The following is a 15,071-nucleotide window of genomic DNA, read 5'->3' as shown; positions in this document are numbered from 1 at the left end:
GCTTGTCGTTCGGTTTCTTGCCGTTGGGGCGACCGCTGGCGGTCGTGGCGGCGGCACAATTCTTTGTCAGACCGTTGGCTGCTGCCTCCGTGCTCGCGGAAACGTGATTCCCTTTGTGTCAAGGTGAGGTTTTGAATCTTAATGCACGGCAACGCTGAATAAAGGTCTATTACCGTCTTATAATCTCAGCAACGCTACCGTACGAGCCACAACAACACCACCACTTTCAAGCTTCATAACACCGGCACAAATAGAAGCCAAGCCTTGCATCTCGCCAAGCGTTACATCGGAGACGTTAAACGCCAGCTCACTGTGCTTTTCGACCCGGCCCTGCCGCCGAATGGGCTCATCCAACAGCACGAAAGTATTCGTGTGCGTGTTGATCAAGTACCGATCGCATGTCAAACCCCAGCCGCGGTCGATCCGACGAGCATCGCGGCCATGTTCTTTCGAGTTTAACTCGCCAAGGGTACGGTTGTCGAGTTAAAACAATGCAAATAGTCCCGTGCATTTTTGTTCTTACGTCATTTTGTAGTCACAACCCGAACTCGAAAAATGACTGTTAGCGGCAAACAGAGGCTTTCTAGTTTCACGAACGTCTCCATGGCGAATGGCGTTGAATCGTCACGCGCAATGAAACCAATGGGAAAGCGAGGTACCTATGTAGGGACGTGTAAAAACGTAAAAGCCTCTGGCTTTTTTTTTTTTTTTTTTTTGCACGGGCTATTCTGCAAATAAAAATAAGTAAAAAAGACTGCCAGAGATTTTGCCGTCGCGTGCATTTCTTCAGCGCCGAAAAAGAATAGTATGGCTTATGGGGACTACCGTCGTAATCACTGTAGTGAGCAAAGGGAGCGACATTAATAAAACTGCCCGAAGAAACTTTCCTGCATCATCCACAGCATGTTCACAACCGGTGCACTCTGCGTCGATCTCATGACTTGTCATGTATTACCACAGAGTCGTCGTCAGCTCTGTATCCATTTGAAGTCTCCTTCACAGGCAAACAGGACATTTCATTTGCAGCTTATGTTCACGGCGGCTTCACAAAGGATGATCGGTGTCGCAGCGCATTTTCACATATTTTTTTTCTTGTAATGCCATCCGTATATACATCGTGCAGAAGCAGGGAAAGCAACGACGCAAACGAGACAAACACCACAAGGTCGTTACCGCGGTTTTCGCCATGTTTGTTTTCAAAGACCGTAGCGAAGGACTTCGAGAAAACAAGCAGAGATATCTTACCTAAATTTACTTTACATCATAATTATTGAAATAATCTGTTGTATTTTATAAAAGGAAAAAATTTTCTTCTGCTTACTTCCATTTTCCGGAAGGTAGCCCTTCCTCCGTTATTCGCTAGTTCTAACTCCCGGAGGAAAGAAAGAAGATAACAAAAAGGACAGGGTGAAATGCGGGGATTTCTACGCCCCAACTGCGTTGACACGTCATCGCGACGTAGGGGGATCGTCAGATTCTAGCTGACCGCGTGCGTGAACCCGTACGTTGGGGCGGAGCCTCAAACAAGAGTCATTCTAGTTTGAGGCTCCGCCCCTTCTTTCTCGATACGTCACAACTCGAAAGGTACCCGTTTGCGACCAGAATAGCACCCCGGGTTGGCTCTGGAGGCAGCCCATTCATCCCCGCCTCTGTCAGGAGTTGACTGGTCCACCCGCTGGGAACGTGGAGTGACATGAACAATTGTTCGGTGTGGGCGCTATATCCAACAGACGGTCCTCTTCGTATCATTCTCCCACAATGTGTGGCCCAACGCGTCGCCTATTTGGTGAAGATCGTTTTGCAGATACCGGGGACGCTGCACTTCGGGAAGCTTGTGCAGCATTGCCTTGCCCTTGAATATATTTAACTCGGGCAGTCCAAGTGGCTTCTTGAGCGACATGGGCGCCGCCTGGAGCCTAATGAGGAAGGAGCGATCATAGATCTTGTGGCCTTCCAGGTTTAGTCGGCTGTCTGAATCTCCTTGTCGCTGAACTTCAGCCTCTGGGCAGAGGTATGCATCCCCGTCCTTAGACTCCTTTTCATTCACCAAGGGTTTTCCAGAAGAATTCCCATATGTGTGAGCGACTTGTAGCCGTGTGAAGTGACGTGCAATGGCTTCATATATTACTTGCTTAGCTTCTGAACGTCCACGTATGACGTGGTCCGCGACCGTGTTGACAGTGGCCTGCAACTCATTGTAGCTGTCTTTGAGCTCAGCAATAGACTGCTTGATCTCTGCACTTGCCTTATCCAAAGCTTCAGTTAACTGTCCTCCCAGGTAAGTCACATCTGGCGGCGCCGATTTCGCACTTCTGGTAGGGTCGCAGCCACTTACGCGGTGCTGTACCAGGTTCCTCCGCGGCACGTCCTGGTTACACCGAGGACAAGAAACATTGTGGTGTACGCACTCCTTCTCAAAGTGGTCCAGGAGCTCGAAGACGGGGCCCACGAAGCTGCAGCCGTGGGCATGGTTCCAACAGGACACCCTTAGTTTGAGCAATTGTCCCGATCGTACCCTCACCTTACCAACGTCATCCGGGTGAAACATTTCCCCGTCCACGGGACACACACCGCCCAGTGCCACGCAGGCCTCGAAGCACACATTGCAGAGTGTGTGGGAGCAATGCAGCACCGCTGTTTTCTTGCACACCAGTCCACAGACTTGGCACACCCAGTTCGATGGAAGGGAATCTTCGAAAGTCAGCGGTCTCCAGTCCAGGCCTGGTAGCAATTTTGTGGACAGCGTAGCACAGGTAGGCGCCATTCGGTAACTACGTGAATTATGATGCGACGTGGCTCCTCCGCCTCGCCCGCTCTTTGCTCTCGTTCTGTAAACGTACGCCCACGATCAGCTGGAAGAGATAAGGACACGGGCTTGTTAGTTTCGCCACCGCGACGGCCGAGTTATCTCCAGATAGAGACGTGCAAAGGTCTAAAGCGACTCAGCCGGACCGCGGCTTACCAGTGCTACTTACTGCATGTCGAATCAGATATATATAATTATTCTTTAAGTCTCCAGACTTGGACAATTTCTGAAGGTATAAATAATCGCACTTTTTCTACCATACATCAATTACGGGTATGATTATTCCTATTGTTTGATTTTTTTTTTCGCATCTCGAGAGCGGCAATTACGCCTAAATATTCCAGGCAGGGGGTACAAGCTACCAGCCAATGCAGCTTCTGTTATAAAAAGTGATTGTATCCAAAAGGTAACGCTGTGTATGCCATGATGAAAAAAAATCGAATGAACAAGCTCCGAAAGAAATTTAGTTTGAATTGAGGACAATGAAACATTCATATGCTATTTTTGCGCGACTGCATGTCGCGCTAAATCCACCGTCAAACTGCTCACATGTCATACAAAAGACATAACGTTCGCTGCAGGAATGTTCGAAGTTCGCATGTTCGTAGCACGTTCCGTTCATGCACATATGTATGTTTGTCCGCAGGCAGCTTTTTCGAGATAAATGATTCAGGATTGTCATAAGGAAGAAACGCGCTCCTCAGACGGTTCATGCAGACTGACTTTTCCATGATGCATTACCAGCGTGACCGTGGCTTGAAGCGACTCGCGAAAAGTGGCTGAACACAACTGGTCGAAGTCAAAATACTCAACTAGACTGCTCCAAAGATGTCCGCATGCCCCACTTTTCTACAATGTCTCGCGACTTTTTTTACCCCGTCTTGAAAACTATTTTTACTGCTCTGCCGCACACCCGGGCAACTACAAAACACAAGCTATCATCAACTACCAACATGTGGAAGTCTGTGCAGATGAATCCCGTTGTTTTGTAACGGTCTGTAGAAAGTGGACATTTTGAATATTTCGTGTTTAGTCAAGACCTACGCCTTGTCTCCGAACTCAGTAGATATGGAGATAAACGATGGAAGATACCGCTGCCATCGCGGCGGTACCATAGATTTGAGCATTATAGCAAAGGTTGAATATAAAATCTGACATTAGACAGACTCAATTAATTATTTTATGCCCTCATGCCTGTGTTTTCATGCCCCAGTGTTTAGACGGTGAAACTCAGCAACAATTAACATTTTTTTTCTCATCATCTGTTAAATCAACTCTGCCACATGTAAGCTACAGAATGCAGGTTGCAGGTTGCAGAGCACTGGATATCTTCTCCCCATGGTCCAAAAGTTTCTGCAAAAAATCGTTAAATCCCTTCATTAATTTTTTTTTTTAAGCTCCGCTTTGCCATCCACGAGCGTCATGATGGCATGTTCCGCTATATCATCGTGATCAGGGTAAGGATGCATTGCATCCGCCTGGCGTATACACCTTCCCCAGGTTGAACTCAATCCACTTCAGGTTGACAGCCGAGGAGGCCCCTTGGAAACCACCAGGGACACTGCGCAACGCTGCTAGCACGACAAAGAGTGCGGAAGTAGTTTTCATTTTTTTTTTCTCCGAATGTTAGGACAGCGAAAACTAGTAGGTAGACGAAACGTGCTCACTAAACGGGTAACTCCGGCACATTTTTTTCGATTTTGGGGTTACGACGGTTTCTAGTGAAGGAAGTGTCCCTTAATTACGAGGGGTCCTTTTTTCGATGCCTTGTGTAGTTTAGTACATATATCCTATCTCCAGGCTATGTTTCGGGGGTCTACGCCGAAACCAAAACTACCGGCTCGAACATGATAGAAAGCCTTGAGATCAGCTGCGTAGCCATCGTGTTAGGGAAAGGAGGGGTTTTCCCAAAAATTGAAATTAGGGGGGGGGGGGGGGGGGGTCTAAATTTTTAGGGGGTTGGGGAGAGTCGGCATTGAGAATAGAGGAATCGTTGTCAATAAAGGGGGTGCCTTAGGAAAAACAAGGGGGTTTACACCCCCCTAGGGGGTGTAGGGAAATCCCTGACGGAAAGTTTGTATTGCAGTACCGCAAAACATACGACTGGCCTAGTCACAGAGACAGTTCCGATCAGTCAGTTAAAGGGGTTATGACACGAAAATTAAACTGATAGATTCTTCTTGAAACGGAATGCTCATAAGCTACTTAGTATATACACCAAGTTACGCGATTTTAGAGCGCTGGTAATTTCATTAATCAATTTACGAATTTTTTATCATTTTCATCTGCCGACCAGGCAACTCTGCCCAAGTTAGTCACACCATGGTGTCCATAAACCACGTGATCATGAACGCTCTCTCACTCTAGGCACCCCCATAATCGCCCACCCAAGCTCTCTTCGCCGCGGTACGATCAAAACCGCTCACCCAACTCGGCAACCCGACCGCTATTCTCACTCCTGCGAGATATGGGAGTTGTAGTAGATCGTTTCTCTCCTCCGCTACGGTATACCCGAAGAAAACACCGCAGCTGCGCATGCGCGCCGCCAGCCTTCTCTGCATAGTTCAAGGTCTTGTGGCGGATTACGGAGCGCTATCCGGGTGCTTAGCGGGCTGCGGGAACGGTCTACTACAATTCCCTATTGGGGAATTGTAGTAGACCGTGGCGGATTACGGAGCGACTTGTGGCGGATTACGGAGCGCTATCCGGGTGCTTAGCGGGCTGCGGGAACGGTCGACTACAATTCCCTATTGGGGAATTGTAGTAGACCGTTTCCGCAGCCCGCTAAGCACCCGGATATCGCTCCGTAATCCGCCACAAGACCTTGAACTATGCAGACAAGGCTAGTGGCGCGCATGCGCAGCGGCGGCGTTTTCTTCAAGGACACCGTAGCGGAGAAGAAAAACGGTCTACTACTATTCCCTATTCCCGGACGACGTAGACCACGGCGAGTTCGTCCGTAAACTCGCTTTCGCTGGAGCTGGTTGTCGGCGGGTCGCACTCAAAATGAACAGCTCCCAACCAGAGCTCTGCTCCCAACATCTCTTGAGAGAGATCACTCTCATCGCTGCTGCGATGAATAGAAAGTTTTAATAGATCGTGTTTTCAGGCACGCTAATCGTAGCGGGAGCTCGCGTTGCCACTTCGATACATGCTCTGAAGCGCGCGCTCGTAGCGGTAGCGGGCCTTTGAAAACGTTCTACTAAAACTCCCTAATGTCGAACACTTTGACAAGGCGAGCGATGCTGTAGACGTAATCGTCACGGACGCATGCTCGAAACGCGGAAGGTAAACGAGGAAGCTGTGAAGAGCAGAGTAGCGCATTCCTTTGATCCGCGTGTTTCGCCGACAACATGGCCGACAGAGCAGCGCGGCGCGAATCACGTGATACTCAGGGTTCCAGGAGGCGGCCCGCCCTACGGGAGAATACATGGAGATCGACGCAACACGGCTGATTAAACAATAAACGCCACGTTCACACTTTTCAAAACTGGTCTGTCGTGAAGTTGGTAAAGCACTAAACACTTTATTCAAGTTTTCATATTATCGGATGCGCGTGAAAATTGCGAGAAGGCAATTTCCAAGGCAATTGCGTTTTAAGCAAGCGATTTTTGTACGCAGCGGAGATGGACTTCTTGCGTTGGCCGGAGCGGGTCACGTGGACGGTGCGACGTCTCCGTGACGTCGCCGCGTCGTCTGCTGCGTGATGCCGCTCAGGCGGTTTCTTTAAAAAAATGACGCCCTTACATGGCGCGCAACTTAGCGCAAATTATTAAAAAAATGTTCCTTTATTATGTCGAAAACTATTCACGTTCCGTACATCCCCACAATATTGAAGAAACAGCCATTTTCTCACGTTCCCCATGCATTTTTGATCGGAGTTGTAACCCCCGGTCGTTCCGCGCTAGTCGCCGAAAGATGGCGTTCTAGATTTCACTACTCTAGAGTGCCTTCATACAGACGCGCGCTTTTCCTTGAGTGGTGACAACCCAGCCATTTTTCCGCCCAATCATTTCTTTTATGCATCTTGAAGTGCGCGCAATCCGGCATCACTCAGCTCGAGCGCGTAGCTTTGGCTAATGCATAGACGCCATTTTACCGCCAACGTCACGCACCGAGTGCGCGAGAGCGCCACGCGCTGGCACATTTAGGGCAACAATGGATGTCTTCACCCTGAAACAGACAGACATGTAGGCACCCTACACTACTCTGCTCCGAAGGAGCTATAGAGTGCTCTAGAAACGCCAAGTGAGCCAAGTCTGTGAGTGAGTGCAAAGGGATCGCCGCGCGGGAGGCTGGTGGCGTCACCCGCCTCCCAGCTGCGGCGGCCTCTTCGAATGGGGCGGATCCGAGGGACCTTATCCCCCTCCGCACGAGAACCTAAGCAGAGAGGAAGCCGTCCTTCTAAGGCAGCTTCAAGTGAAATGCATCTTCACGCCGGTGTTGGGCCGGTATGTGGCTCCGGACGTGTACAGAACGGATGCGTGTGTTATATGTGGGGAAAAGGCTACGGTCATGCACGTGTTGTGGGACTGCAGTCCGGTAGGCGCGCCTGGAACGTTGCCTGAGATGTTGGACGCCGGAGTCAAGGATACGACACTGGAAGGACAGCGAAGGGCCGTTCAGAAGGCTCGGGAACTGAGGGACAGGCAGGTCCGCAACCGGGCCCCCTGCACCCTTACCCCGGGTGGGGCTTTCGGCCTCCCCTAGCCAGATGGGCTAGCTTTTGAAGACAAATAAAGACGTTTATTCCTCCTCCTCCTCCCATATAAATCGATTTATCCACGAAACTATCGCGCCATTTTCAGAACAAATTTAGCAGGATTATAGGAACATACAGTGGGTCCTAGCAGTGTAGTTATCTCATATTTTATTTTTAGCGTGTCATTATCCCCCCCACCATTTATTTTTTTGCGAGGCAATTTATTATGATGTCAGAAGACTATCCAACCAATATTTTGCTACAGCATCGCGTATATTTTTAATAAAGTAAAAAAAACGCAACTGCTCATATCAGAAACTGAAACTGGACTGGGGAGGAAGAAGAGATGGAGGAGAGAGTGGAGGAGAGAAGTGGAGAAAGTCACGTGGATGCGAAACTTTTTTTGTTTCTCCGAACAACTCATCTGCAGCTTTTTAGGAGCCGCGAAAAAGGGGTATCATATTTCTTTTGTATCTTTAATATTGCGCGTGTGCCTTCGATGACCTACGGCTTCGATTATATTTGGTGGTTGTGTCTAAACCGTAGAAACTCGGCACATGGCCACGAAGAAGAAAGTGAGCGCGACTCAATCCGGCCAGTTCTCGATCGGCTGTTTTCGGTCGGGAATAAAACGAATTTCGAGCCGCGAAATGTTTTCTGGGTAGTAGGGCTCCCATATGTAATGTACAAATAAAAACCTTGCCGAGCATAACCCTGTCAGCGTCTCTTTAAAATGCTACTGCTGTTTTACGGCTTCGCAGATACCAAACATCTGTAGCAGCCATTAAGTTGCCGGCCGAAAAGTGAGCTTGCCACGACGCACCCAGGCTGAGAACAAGCCTCCACTTATTATCTGAGAAGTACTAAAATCTCGGTGGTGTACAATGCACTTTGCAGAAGCGTTATGGAATCTAAGCGTAAGGTCGCATTGTGCAAGAACGCGCTAAACTATTTAGCCGCCGGTGATTGCCAATTTCGGCACCACGACGCGCTTGAGCGAGCAGATGCCCGCTGAGAAGCATGGCGGTGGAATTTTTACTATCGGTTTTAGTGAGGGGTCGCGGTTCCGTCTTAGTGTAATATTTTTGGTACTGCTCGTATTTAGTCTCCATAAATTGACATCGGTCATTTACTTTAGTTCGACTTTTGACCGCAATCACCCGTGGTCACACTGCTAATACATTGTACACAAAAGACAGTCTGAAGACAGTGCCTGAGGTATGTCTTCCCTCGCATGACGGTCTCCTTTCCAGATTGGCCATACAAAAACTCCCTGCGAACATGTTGGAAGCATCCATACGTCTGAAGCGAGCGTGCTTCCAAGATGTTTCTGTTTTGTCCGCAGAAAATTCTGCCATGTTTGCAACAGACACCGGGCCCTTTGAGTATGAACACTGTGACGCCGGCTTGAAGGTGCTACATAAGTAGGCTGTATACTTTCCGGTTTTACCTTAAAAACACCGATAAACATCCGCCGGTGTCGAAAATACAAAATCGGTTAAAACCAAAAACAGTTTTTTTTTTTTTTTAAGATTTTTGAGCAAGCGTTGGTTTTTGTTTTTTTTCACCGAAAAAGTCCTGTATACTTCCCAGTTTTAACCAAACAACACCAATAAATATCCACCGCTGACGGAAAGGAAAATCGTTAAAAACAACACCGATTTTTTCATATTTTTTTAGCAATATGTTTGACGGAAGTTTGCGAAAAGCTTTTTCAGTGAAAAAAAAAAAAGTTTTTTTTTACTGAAAAAAAATTTACGCAAATTTCCGTCGAACACATTATTTTACCCGGAATCATGTACTTCTCCTCCCTTTCTTTTGTGACCGACGTTGTCTTGCACTCTTACAGCACAGTAGCTTCGTTTCACGGTTCTCTAAGGTCAGCGGTCCTCCATGGCCGCCGAGCTTGAAGATCACTGTCAGTGACCTGAGAGGCTACAGTCACAGCTGACCAGTACTGTCCCAAGTCTCGTTGGATGTTTTGAGTCTTCCCGTGCCCAGCGCAAATGTTGAGCGAGCATTCTCAAAATTGCGCGTCGTCAACAGGAAGGAGCGGGCGTCAGTGACAGACACGACTATTCATGCATATACTACAATAACCAAGTGTGAAAGAGACTGTCTGAAAGATGTAAATAAATTTTGGTCTGTTGTACATCTTCAGTGGTAGTCTAGATTCGCCATTTTTCCCCCTATGATCACCGTTTTTAGCGTCTGGACGAGTGAATTCACCAAAAAAGCACCGGTATTGGTGAAATAAATAAACACCGATAAACATCCGCCGATTTTTACCATAAATAAACACCGGAAAGTATACATCCTATGCATAAGCAATCAATTTTGAAATGTGGCAATGACCTTAACGAAAAGAAAAAAAAACCGCCATTGTCATGGCCAGCTTTCTGAGACACCCTGTTTAATACCCTTGTTACACGGGCACAATTAACTGCAGTTACGCTAAGCCACAGATAGCGCACAATACTTCCGGACAACATTCTGCGGCTATGCAGTCAAAGCTATGGGCGAACGTGCCCTCGAGCATCTTGAGCATCTATCGAAGCAGTGCGCTCGCGCTCTTCACTTCTTCTGATATAGCTGTCAGAGAGTATAGTGCGGTATCTGTGGTGCTGCGAAACAGCAGTTAAGTTGAGTTAACCGCGGTTAAGTGTGCCCGTGTAACAGGGGTATTAGTTCCCGATTCTCACGACATGTGGCGTATCATCACATCATCAGATAGAGTGCCGTCATACACACGCGCGCTTTTGTTTGAGTGGTGACATCTCAGTCATTTTTCCGCCCAATCGTTTTTTATGCATTTTGAAGCGCGCGCAATCTGGTGTTCACTCATCTCGAGCGCGTAGCTTTGGCTAATGCATAGACGCCATTTTACCGCCCAAGTCACGCACCGAGTGCGCGAGAGCGTCACGCGCTGGCACATTCAGGACCAGCAATGGATGTCTTCACCCTCAGACAGACAGACATGGAGGCACCCTAGAGCAAGATAAACGGAGAATTCGAAGCGCGCGACCGCTATCTCGACCTCCTCTCCTGTGCATCTCTCCGGCCTCCCACCCTTTTCACCGTTTGCGTCTGGCCAAATACTTTACAATGCTCCGTTTCACCGTATGTTGTACCGCAGCGAAGGCTAGAAACGCGTGCTCGTAGCGTTGGCAGCTGCCCTTATTGCAGGAGAGCTTGTGCCGCCGAAGCGTGCACTAGAGCAAGGAGCTCGGGCTCATAGCATTTCCTGTGGTACATCATAGGGGGAATACATTCCACTCCGCTCATTTGCATTAGACAGAACACCTACAGCGCCGAATTCAGTCCTGACGGAGAGAAGGTCCGCGCCGAGTCTTCTTTTTTTTTTTTGGGGTAAATAAGCTATCATCATCATCAGTCACAGACTTTTCACGACTACGCGCTATGCTACGCCGGCGGTCGGTGCACCAGTGCAAGCCAGCGTCTCGAGGTGTCCAACAACGTCAAATTGCGTGATGTTTTCGTTTGATACTTTTTCGAAACGATGCACACGATATACCCCGAGTTTCAGCAAACATTAGTTTGGTTTAAGTTTCTGAATTTGGCTTTTAGAAACAAAAGATCTCCCCAATTATGTGTATTTTGCCGTTTTGCGTTCAAGAGACAATCTGTTATTTTCTGCATTGCGTATGTTATTTCAGTGATGTGCGTCACTTGTATGGTGTAGATTTGAAATGTGTATCCTCTAAACGAGGAAACACTATTGTTCTTTCTTTTAAGGCGCCACCGGCTATTGGTCAGCAAAGCATTTTGTTTTTAGTCCTTAGTTTTTAGTCTTTATTTATTTGACTCTGGAGAGCCGCGGCACCGCGGAAAGGCAAAGCAGCCCGTACCATGGAGGCCCGCGGTGCCGCGTCTAGTGAACATGATAATGTGATGAGTATATACATGCATGATGACGACGGCATAGATGATCGGTATTGGGGAGGATGGCAGTCCGATTCGCAGAAGTCCAAATTTCGTGGATGTGGGTTGGGCGGGTCAGTAGCGAGCCCTGGGGTGCTATGTTGCGCTTTTTGCACTCCCAGGAGACTTGGAAGAGGGAAGTGACGTCAGCGACTAGAGCAAATGCAGATTGGATGTTGACAGAAGAAAACAAAATCAACATCCAATGTGCATTTGCTGCGTTGTTGACGTCACTTCCCTCTCCCTAGTCTCCTGGGAGTGCAAAAAGCGCAACATAGCCCCCCTGGGGATCTGGCACGCCGTTCGATCGCTGCATGAAGGAGCCCCAGAAACATGATGGCGCTGTTGCTCACTGGGGTCCACTGGGGTCGAAGCATCCGGTTCCAAGGAGGTAGCCCAGTCAAAGTTGCCGCTTCCGAGGAACCAGTGCTCAGATTGAGGCACCGCCGTCGCCCGGTGTGTCATCCTCTCAACGTCGTCGTCGTTGTGTTCTTTATTTATACCCGTATATATGTGTAAATAAAATAAGATAGATAATTGTAAACATAAAAAAGATAATTGATTGTAAACATCTAAGTATTATGTAGTCATATTATAACCGCCACATTCTTAGTCAATATGCTGTCACAAACGCATCGTACAAATATTGTTTTCAATAAGCCTATGTAAAGGTAGCTTGGCCACAAGCTTCTTGGTGCACGGCGGAGTGCTAACTTTACAGGGGCAAAAAGCGGGCCGAATTTGAAGGTTTCGAGGAATAAAAGGTATGAATTAAAATACCGAAATTTTAACTGCGGTGTGTGCTATGAGTCGGCAGCTATTATATTCCTCGGGAACTTTACGATTCTCTTTTTCATTCAGTGAGAAGAAATTTAAAATTTTGTCAAAGTGGCCCATAGGACCCAATGCAACAATATTATATCGGGCCCAGGAATAAAAAGTATACAATCCTGACGTTCGTATTAAATAAGAGTGTATTAGTGCCCTCCATAGATATCCCGGGAACTTAAGTATTTCTGTAGTAGTTTGGCTGAAATGACCCTTTAACTGCGTTTTGCTGAGAATAGCCAAGAGAGGGCGCAAAGAGACCGTGTCCAGGAATGCTGGGGGTGGTTGAATTTGCGTTAACAGTGTCCCGCAGTGTACCTGAGCTGAAACAATACCACCTATAAGATTAGGCCTGCCCATGACGTCATTCTTAGTGGATCCTCGACCGGCCCCAAGCGGCAAACACGCAGAAGCTCAACGAGAGTATACGCCGCAAAGCGGCAGACGCGTCCGTCTTGGCGCCGCCGCGTGTAGTGTCGCGCTTGTTGCGAGACGCTGCGAGACACGCTGGTGGCGACGCTGACGCGCTACGCGGCGCTGCGTAGATCCACTAGTGATGACGTTTGAAAAGTAAAAGCCCAAGCCTTGTATGCGAAGTGGTATTGGCTGGGCCTGCACGCCCGCTGCGCTCAAGGAGGACACCGACCCATCCCACCACGGCTGCCCTCGAGGGTTGGAGCAGCTCCAGCGCTGAGGGTGAACGACACCCCACTGACCGCAAAAGAGCCTTCCCCACACTTCCCGGGCTTGTAAGAAGTTTTGAATCTTCGGCAGCGAGAGGGAGAAAGAGGGGAAGGAGGAGGAGGGGGAAACTGACTCTTTGGATAGGGGAACAACTGCTTCCGGCCGCGAAGGTGGACAAGGATCTCGGAGTATACTGTGGTTCGGGACCGGGTGCTGTCTGCCTTTGCGTGACGGCGCCCGGCGGTTGCAGGCTCGGGCTACGGCATGTGCTGGCACCGTTTCCGTCGACAAACTCGTGGCCGGGTGTCCAGACCACTTCCACGCTGGGAATCTTGGGGCTCTTTTTCAGGATGCAGAAGGTTTGCGGGGAGCCTCTCTCTTCTCGAAACCGCTGAGACGCTTGCAAGTCGGAAAGTGTGGTCAGGTCGTGGGGGAGGCGATGGCCTGGGCGATCCCATTCCCGACCTCCTCCGCCACCACCGCCTGTATGGTGCGGACCGAGGCCCTGATAATTCTTTCAAAGTCGCTGTCGATCACGTTAACCGCCGCAGCGGCTTGGCCGGTGTACAGTGTCGCATTCGTGTAGAGAACGTCGTCTCGGTTGCCGTAAGTCTGTCGCAGAGCCTTTCCCTGAGCCGTCTGGCAACCTGGGTGCAGTGATGAGTTACGTTCCGCGGGATTGGTACCACCTGGATCAAGTTCCGTGGGGTCTGTGGCAGCTCGATCGTCTCGAGTTGCGATGCGAGGATGAGATGCCGAGCGAGCTCAGGACATGCCGCTCAGTCGGGGTGAGGGCCAGGCGCTCTCGCTGACTGGCTAGATGCGCGGCGCCGAGTTCCTGGAAGGTCTTCACGCACAGCCGCAGGAGCTTGACGTTCTCCACAGCGACACCGACTCCTTCAGCCCGTGCCGGCGACTCGTTATCTTGCAGAAATCCGACGAGGATAGGATGACGATAACAAGATGTAAAAAATGGCTTATGGAACTAAACCCTAACAAATGCAACCTAATGTGGGTTTCCCTGAAAGGCGCGCGCCCTTCAGCATATACACTGACCGACATTCAACTTGAATCAGTAAACTCGTACCGTTATCTAGGTGTTACTATATCACCGACCTTAACCTGGAAACCACCAACGCTAACCGCATGTTAGAATACCCACGACGGAACTTCAGAACGGCCCCAGTTAACTTAGAACTTCTTTATAACACTCTTGTACAGTCAAAATTAGAATACGCAGCCTCTTTTTGGGATCCTAACCACGCCGTTCTACATAAAGCTCGCGAACTAGTTTAGAAAAACGCCGTTCGTTTCATTCTGTCTAATTATAATCGAACAGCCAGCATATCATCAATGAAGTCCAGTTTGTTGTTACCCTCTTTGTCCTTGCGTAGAAAGTTTTTTTTTACTTTGCCTGTTTCATGAAGTGTATCATCATCAGTCGTTACGAGACCATTTCTTTACATTTCCTTTCCATTACTCCTCCCGTGTGGACCATCACAATAAAGTTGGATTAACACATTGCCAAACGAACACTTTTGCTTTACTCATTTTTCCCGCACACTTCAAAGGATTGCAACCACCCTCCAGCAGATATCGCAACTATACCCGATTATTTTCATTTTCGCCAATCTTTGTTTACATTTCTGTTGGATGAGCCAACATGAATCATTTGATTTTGTTTATCTTGTTCGTAACAGATGTTACCTGCAGCTTTTGCCAATCAAAGTATTTTTGATGTTCATATTTCTCGTCGCATTTTTTGCTTTGTCGTTTTTCTTTTTTTACAATGTATATTGGTGTTTGAGGGTAGGTACAATAAATAAATAAATAAATAACCTCCCCCGGTAGACACACGTCGATAGCCCCGGCGAGCGGCGAGCATTTTGGCACAACCACGGTGGTGACAATTGTAACAACCTTAACCCGCTTCTCGCGGAAACAGACTGGTCAACAGCACCGCTCGCTAGCTCACCGCCTGTGAGCCTAGCAAGAGCGGCCACTATGACTGTGGTCAACGGGTTCGGGCGTCTGATTTGGCCTCAAGCACCGTGGCCACTGCTTGAGGCCAAAGCGAAGTACCAACCACTGTTGCCAGATGTGCGGCGA

At 48.6% G+C, this 15,071-nt stretch overlaps 1 protein-coding gene across 1 annotated transcript; it reads right to left on the bottom strand.

Annotated features, from left to right (window-relative positions):
* Nucleotides 1–1,166: 1,166 nt before the first annotated feature.
* LOC115332150 (E3 ubiquitin-protein ligase NRDP1-like) lies at nt 1,167–2,830 on the bottom strand. Its single transcript, XM_040213985.1, has one exon. It carries the CDS (start codon nt 2,762–2,764, stop codon nt 1,718–1,720), a length of 1,047 nt encoding a protein of 348 aa, XP_040069919.1. The 5' UTR covers nt 2,765–2,830; the 3' UTR covers nt 1,167–1,717.
* Nucleotides 2,831–15,071: the final 12,241 nt, after the last annotated feature.

This window comes from Ixodes scapularis, unplaced genomic scaffold (assembly GCF_016920785.2).
Source record: "Ixodes scapularis isolate PalLabHiFi unplaced genomic scaffold, ASM1692078v2 PGA_scaffold6__148_contigs__length_123643588, whole genome shotgun sequence".
In the NCBI taxonomy this organism is placed as follows: Eukaryota; Metazoa; Arthropoda; class Arachnida; order Ixodida; family Ixodidae; genus Ixodes; species Ixodes scapularis.
This window is presented reverse-complemented; position numbering and strand designations above follow the sequence as displayed.

What these genes read in the sequence shown, in the direction of transcription:
- LOC115332150 (XM_040213985.1), bottom strand. Translation starts at nt 2,764, where the DNA reads ATGGCGCCTACCTGTGCTACGCTGTCCACAAAATTGCTACCAGGCCTG.